The 7,883-nt window shown below is 34.5% G+C and overlaps 1 protein-coding gene across 1 annotated transcript; it reads left to right on the top strand.

The window, feature by feature from the left end:
- Positions 1-1,444: 1,444 nt before the first annotated feature.
- Positions 1,445-4,294, top strand: LOC115699977 (adenine nucleotide transporter BT1, chloroplastic/mitochondrial). Its single transcript, XM_030627523.2, has 3 exons — positions 1,445-2,474; positions 3,316-3,477; positions 3,561-4,294. Exons 1-3 carry the CDS (start codon positions 1,914-1,916, stop codon positions 4,032-4,034), a joined length of 1,197 nt encoding a protein of 398 aa, XP_030483383.1. The 5' UTR covers positions 1,445-1,913; the 3' UTR covers positions 4,035-4,294.
- Positions 4,295-7,883: the final 3,589 nt, after the last annotated feature.

The following is a 7,883-nucleotide window of genomic DNA, read 5'->3' as shown; positions in this document are numbered from 1 at the left end:
TGAAAGCAAAGTGAGGCCCTCATTGACTCTGAGGATGAGGACCCAAAATTGTGTATTAGAAGGATCATGAAGGCTCTGCTCCTGGAGAACTTCAAGATGCCCCAAATCAGGCCGCATGATGAGCGCACAGATTCAAAGACTCACTTAGCCAAGTATAACAAAATGATGCATGTTGCCAGAGTGAGTGAAGACGTCAAGTGTTTGTGTTTTCTCCTTCACCCTCACTAAGTCTGCTGAGGATTGGTGGAAAAGGCTGGCTCCCAAATCAATCCACTCCTGGAAGGATTTGCAGTCTACCTTTCGAAAATAATTTATAGCTGCCCGCGACTACGACATGGAGATGAGATCCATCACCAACATCAAACAACAGGCGAGAGAAAGCCTAAAGAGTTTCATTCAGCGAATGATAGAGGCAGCAACTAAAACTAAAGTGACAGACGACATGAAACTTGTGGCCCTGCAAATTGGACTTGCAGTTGGCTCCCTCTTATGGGGAGAGATGCAAAGAAGAAGGGTCGAGACGTTTTCCGAGTTCATGGCTAAGGCACAAAGCTTTATTAGTTTGGAAGACGCTTATCAGTAAGCATTCAAAGTCCCCTTGGCATCAACTCTTATTGCTTCTACTCCTAAATTTACCTCACTAGTTCCTATTCTTGGAACACAATATACCCTGACAGTCTATGGACCATCTGCATCCATATAAATAATATATTACTTGAACTAAAATAGATTATAACTAGTAAGACATTAATTAATCATCCCGTAAAAATAAATTAAAAGTAATATTGAGTCTATTTATAGACTACATAGACAATACCTAAACTATTTTTAAACAATGAGAGGGTTTTAAATAAACTGATAAAAGATAATATGATTTTTTCCTTTAGTGAAAATTTGAAACTCTCGAAAAATTGTAAAATTATTTTGAAAAAATTATGGCATGTCACGTGATCACTCAAAATTTTTTCTTTATATAAATATATATAGGTAAATTTTATTCAATTATAATAGGGTAAATACTATTTTAGACTATGTGTTTTGTAAAAGTTATTGATTTGACCTTCTGTTTTATTAGATGACAAAGTAGACCCCATATTTTTCAAAATTATACAAATAGGGTCCTGAACTAATTTCTTATCAAAATAAAACTTAATGGTAATCCGACTTAGAGATATTATGACAAAACTGGTTAAATTTTCTGTATCTATTCGTGTTAAAAGTTGTCTTCAAATTAGTTATATTAAAAAAAAAATTAAAAGCTAAACTTAAAATCTTATTTATACTATTTTAAAAAATATAAGATTTATTTTATTATTTAATAAAATAGAGAGTTCAATCTACAACGTTTCTAAAATAAAGAATCTAAAAGAAGATGGGTTTAGGTTTGTTTGGTACACACTCGTCGCTACCCGAAGCTAAACCTACCTTACCAACAAACGAGAAGACACCAACACACAGCGAAGCCAACCAAACCGAACTAAGCAACTATATAATATTATTATTCTTTAAACACATATGCGGACATCAACAGTGACCAGAGACAAGAGAAAAAGAGAGAGAAAGAGAGAGAGAGAGAGAGATTCACCTAACTCACCCCTTTCTTTCTCTCTTTCTAAGTTCGCCTCCACTGTTGCTTGTTTCTGCCTCGCTTTAGCCGCCCTCCTCTGTCATATTCCTCATCTCAAAACCCATTATCATCTTCTGCTATTCTGAATTGGGCTCTCCTCTTACCATACCCATTTGGTCATAATTGATTATTGGCCTCTCAAACGCCTGTAATAATAATAATAATAAATAATAATAATTGAATTATAGAAGGAATGTTTTGGCTTTTCCGGTAGAACCCTAGAAGAAGAAGAAGCAAATAAAAGAGAGCGTGTCCGAAAGTTTGTGTCTTTTATTTTTTGAGATTAATGGGTAAGAGAGGAGTTCAACTATTTGATGAGACGAAAGATGGGTTTTACTCCGTCAGCGGTTTAGGGTCTTCTCAATGGAATTCCCAAGAGGGGTATTATCACCCCGGTGGCTTATTCGCCAGCGTTGGTCAGGTGGGAATGGGTTTTGGTGTTTCGCCGAACCCTCCGAACCCCCGTGACGACGGTGGGGGTGGCGGCGGCATGAAGCTTCCGTACAACGACATGTACATGAAGTACGTGGAGGGTATTCGGAGATTCGGTGTTCAGGAGGGGGATGGGCTGACGAAGAAGCAGAATAATAAGAACAATGGTCTTAAATTGAAGATTAAGGTTTCTAATCCATCTCTACGGAGGTTAATAAGTGGTGCCATAGCTGGGGCTATTTCTCGGACTGCCGTTGCGCCATTAGAGACTATAAGGACTCATTTGATGGTTGGGACTAGTGGCCATTCCACAACTGAAGTCTTCAATGATATTATGAAGACTGATGGGTGGAAGGGATTGTTTAGAGGGAATTTTGTCAACGTGATTCGTGTTGCACCGAGCAAAGCCATAGAGGTACGGATTTAATAGCTCGTTAGACTCAAATTATTGCTTCATTTCGCTCCTTATGATGAATGTTTGTTTGTTGTTAATTGATTTACTGGTTTATATAGGTATCCAACTTTTAGTGTTTAGATTTGCTATCCAGCCATATTCGTTTCTTTTTGTCTTTCGTTATTTCTCAATGTTTTTTTTTTTTTCCCTCTTTTGTTTGGCTGTCTATGTATTTTTGATACTGAATTCTTTACATAATGTTTTTACTGACTTAATTGTTGCAACTACTACAAGTGTGTATCCATCAGAAGGAAGAACGTCCTTTTCGTTGAACGTAAGACCGAAAACTATAGCTTCTTTCTCTTCTAATCCAACTTAACGTTTTGTAATTAAGTACTGATTAGTGAAGTCCTTTGTATTTTCATATGATATACAGAGGTTTATCGATATTCTCATTCTTGATTTAAAAATATCTATTTGGAGCACTGCAGTGCATGTGGTAAAGTTCAATTGCCCTTTAGTTATTTCTGAAGCAACTGTTTCTTTTCTGGTAATGGTGAAATTTGAAAGGATTTGATAAAGGGTTCATATCCTTGGAACTACAACTACTTTTACGTCCTTTATTGAGTCAGACTAAAAGGTTCCATTGGGTACAGATATGTTTTCAGAAATCAAATCTCTTATAATGATGATGTTCATAGTTCTAAATGATAGGTTGTGTTTTACATTGTTTTATATGCTCTATCCAATCTATGCTCATGGCCTTAGGTGCTGAGATATATTTATATATATATATATGTTTATTTTTCCCCCTGGAATGGCAAACTTTCTGTTTTGTATTTAAATATTCCTATCTCTGCAGCTCTTTGCTTACGACACAGTTAATAAGCATTTGTCACCAAAACCAGGCGAACAAGCCAAACACCCTTTCCCTCCCTCACTAATTGCTGGGGCCTGTGCTGGAGTTAGCTCAACGTTGTGTACATATCCTCTAGAGTTGCTTAAGACTCGTCTAACAATACAGGTACTTTCAAAATACCAAGACCTTGAATTTCTGCATTTGATGGGCACATTGTTTTCACCTCTATATTACCATCGATTTGGCAGAGAGGTGTCTATGACGGTCTTTTTGATGCGTTCTTGAAAATTTTACGGGAAGAGGGACCTGCAGAACTCTACAGAGGTCTTGCCCCTAGTCTTATTGGAGTAATCCCATATGCAGCCACTAATTACTTTGCATATGACTCGTTGCGCAAAGCATATCGAAATTTTCTCAAGCAAGATAAGATTGGCAACATCGAAACTCTTCTCATTGGATCAGCGGCTGGTGCTATTTCAAGTACTGCAACTTTCCCTCTTGAGGTTGCCCGCAAGCATATGCAGGTTGGAGCCTTGAGTGGAAGGCAGGTATATAAGAATGTGATTCACGCGCTTGCTTGTATCCTCGAACATGAAGGGATCCCAGGTTTGTACAGAGGACTTGGTCCTAGCTGTATGAAGTTAGTTCCCGCTGCTGGGATTTCATTCATGTGCTATGAAGCGTGCAAGAGGATTTTGGTGGAGAACGACGAGGAGGCATAGAAAAGTAACCTTGTTTAAGGAAGGAGAAGAGTTGTTACTTTAACATGTTTGTTGTGGGTGCAAATAGAAGAAAGAGTAGAATATGCTATCCCGAACATGGCGTCTATTTAATTTTCCCCCCTTATTTTACTGCAGGATTTGTTTACAATTTCAGTTAGGAAGCCTTGTTTTTTCAAGAGTTAAGGCCAAATGACAATCATTTTTACTTGACAAAAGCTTCTTTTGTGTTCTTCAAAAAATAAATAAGCTTCTTTTGTGGACGCTCGAGTTATAAATAAATATCCCAATTGCAGGTGGAATGGAATGTATTCCCACACAAAAGATAATTTGATAACTGCATTGGGGTTCATGCTCACCAAAATAATAAGTATATGTATCCATATCCCATGAAGCCTTGGCCATATCCATAAAATTTGTCAGCCTTAGATTATACTGAAAATACAAACTTGTCCACCCCTCGTGTAAACACCATCGAAGCAAATATAATCTATGGTGCCCACCATTGAAGTACGTACCCATGGAAGAAATTGTGACATTTATTATGTTTTTTAATGTTTTAATATTTGGAATCCAATTTAAAGCTAAAACTAAAGAAATTTTGTCACTTTAAGACGTCAATTCATAGATTTGATTACTTGTGGATGAATTTTATTTTACTTTTGTTTGCACTTTTATTTTATTGCTTAAATCTGAAACTTAATAAGTTCTATACTTATGATTAAAATTGATTCATCCCATGAAATTTGATTATTAAGGTAAAAAAAATGATATTTAACAATACATAATAAAGTATTATGAAAATTTTTCTTTTAATTCAAAACGATGCCTAACGATAGTACTATGAAAATAAGATATTTTAGACGAAAAAAAAGCAAATTTGATGCTTAAAAATAGTTTTACAATGATTGTATAAAAAGTTTGGTAAGACATCTTTTTAAATAATTGTTGGGATAAGGTAAAAGGTTTAAGAGATAATCTTTTACGTTTTCATGGTTATCGGTTTAAGATTACTTCTTTTATGGCGTGTTTGGAAAGTCATGTTGTAATTAGATTTATCTATAATAAAATGTAATTACGCAATTTGACATATTTGTATGATCACGTGATTACAGTGTAATGTGTAATTTAAGGTAATTGAGGGGTTTCAATTACACTCTCTAATTCTTTCAGTCCCCATGAAAATTAGTGTAATTATACTATGTAATTACTAATTTTTTATTTTATTTTAATATTAACTACTAAAAAATATTATTTTTTTAGGTAATTATTAACTATTTTATGAAACATGATATTAAGAATTTATATGTAATTATCACTCCATATTCAAACATATTTTGTATTTTAAAATATAGTGTAATTGCTAAATTATGTAATTACTACCCTAACAATTACCCTACTTAGTAATTATAAAATTACTTTTACACATACCCCTAATTTCAATATTTTTTGGTAATATGTACCTTTAGAATATGAAGGACTTAGAATTTGGAGTGAGAACAACAAATTTTGATATTATTTATGTATTCGTCTTTATTATGGTCTAAAATAGTCCAATTTGATGTTCAACACTCTAAATTTTTCACTAACAAATTTAGGAAAGTATTTTATTTAATTAAAGATAATCAGTCATATATATCAATAAATCACATGATGTATACCTATAAAAAATATTGAAGATTTGTTAATGAGAAAATAATATAAACAAATCATATGATTTGTTGTTACGATTGATTCTCTTCAATTGAATAAAATAATATATTTTCCAAAATTGGTCGCATCATTATTATAAGTGTTCATCCAATTTAATTCATATTTTTCTTCTAGTGCATCTGATTTGTACTATTCGTGAATTTCATATTTTTAATCTAATCCAATCTGTATAATAACTCAAATCCAATGTATTAATCTCGTTTTTAGTCAACGACGCAGAGTCAGTAAATAGATAATATAAGTGTCTGAATAATAAAGGTAATCAAAAAGTTATATATGACAAAAAAAAAAAAATTAAAGATTCGACCCTGTAATAGCCCACTCCACTTTTTGTTGCATTTCTATAGAGAATAACAAGATCACATGAACCTGATCAAGTGAGTTTCTTATTATCTCTCAAGTTTACAAATATTTCTGTAGAGTTTTTGCTCTCTTCAGAATACAGAACTTCGTCCTCTTATTAGTGAATATGATCCACTATTTATATGAAGAATAATGTAGAAGATTTATATTTAATTAGAATAAATAATTAATGTTGATTGAGTCGATCCCACGAAATTCTCTAATCTTTCCTTATTCTCGCAATCCCTCAATTATAGGAGTGTGGATTAACTTATTTATAGAGAAATCAGTTAAGGAAATGAATCTGGACATTTCCTTTCGTGAGAGTCTTTGGTTGGATATCCTTCCTGTGGTGAGTCATTGGTGACTCGAATTGCTGGTGGATAAAGTCTATCCAGCATATGTCTGAGGTCGCGCGACTCCATCTGGTCCATATAGCCGACCAATATCTCTTGGAGAGTCTTGGAGGGTTTTCAATCCTCTCAACCTCTTTCATGTTTGTCATGTATCACATCATTCTATGCCACATCACCAAGGTAATTTTTGGAATAACATTTTCCTTGTAAGTCTGCACAGGAACTTCTAGTCGTACGAGGACTTTTTGGCTTATGTGATGCCTAGCTTTGCTCAATTGGTCTGTCCAACCTGGGCATTATACCTACCAGAGGAAAATATTCTTATTGTCTTTTTAAGTCTTTTTGCCATGATTACTTCTCTTGAAAACTACACTTTGAAGATTGTGTTTGACAGTTACATGTTTTCTCAAGTGGCTTTTATTGCAAAATGGGGCTTTTGGGGTTTTTTTTGGAAAAAAATCAATCATTTCAAATTTAATCCCCAAATTTTTTTCCCACATTTTCATTTCCTCTATAATACTCCGAAGGAAACTTCATTTGGAACTTTAGCACCTTTGAATTTTAGAGAAAAAAAGGGAGAGTTTTTTGAGTTCTTGAGTTTTCTTCTCAGACTGATCATTGCACAAACTACTCTTCTAGGGATATCTTCTTCACATATCAAGTCGAATAGTGAGTAAGTTTCTTTGTTCTTTCTCTCTTTGACTTTTTACGATTTTGAATGTGTATCTTGTAAGAAATGTTCAGATGTTCTTTGTTTTTTGATTTGGAATCTGTGATTTGCTCGACTATGGTTTTGTTTATTCCATCTATTAAGGGTTAGTCTAGATCAGCGTTCTACTCTTAGATTTAGCAAGTTTTCTCATGGATTTTGAATTATTCTAGAAACTTTGGGTTTTTAAAAACCCAAAAAACCTTTTCTCATTCAAAACTCTATCAAAAATATGAAGTTTCTTGATTTTGATTCGAATTTCCTTCTAGTCAGAGCATTGAAAGTATTTTTCCATGAAAAACTTTTTCCACGATGTTCGGTGCCTCACATCTCTGTCCTTCTTTTGTAGATGAATCCATGCAAATTTTGGGAAAGTGACCACTGAATAGATGACGACCTGCTCGGACTGCTCTTTGAGCACCACCAAACACTCCGAGCAACAAATCCATCTTCATTTTCAAGCAAAACTTCTTTTTCATCAAAGTTCACCGAGAAAGATCTCTCTAGTGACTCTTTGGAATCTTCCTTCAAACATCATCACTACATCGACCAGGTAAGTGGTGATAGTTACGACCGACACATTTGGGAATTAAACTAAGGTTGGAGGTAGTTCCTCCCAGTCTTGTGGACGTACATAGTCTAACCAGACGTCTAGGACACACTCCCTGCTGGACATTCCACTCCGCCTAGGAAACAAACTATCCTAGCAGACTTTGTTGTTTCTATTGCAAA

This window comes from Cannabis sativa, chromosome X, assembly GCF_029168945.1.
Source record: "Cannabis sativa cultivar Pink pepper isolate KNU-18-1 chromosome X, ASM2916894v1, whole genome shotgun sequence".
Taxonomy (NCBI): Eukaryota; Viridiplantae; Streptophyta; class Magnoliopsida; order Rosales; family Cannabaceae; genus Cannabis; species Cannabis sativa.
Note: the sequence above shows the minus strand (reverse complement) of the source record. Positions and strands in the feature narration are given on the sequence as shown.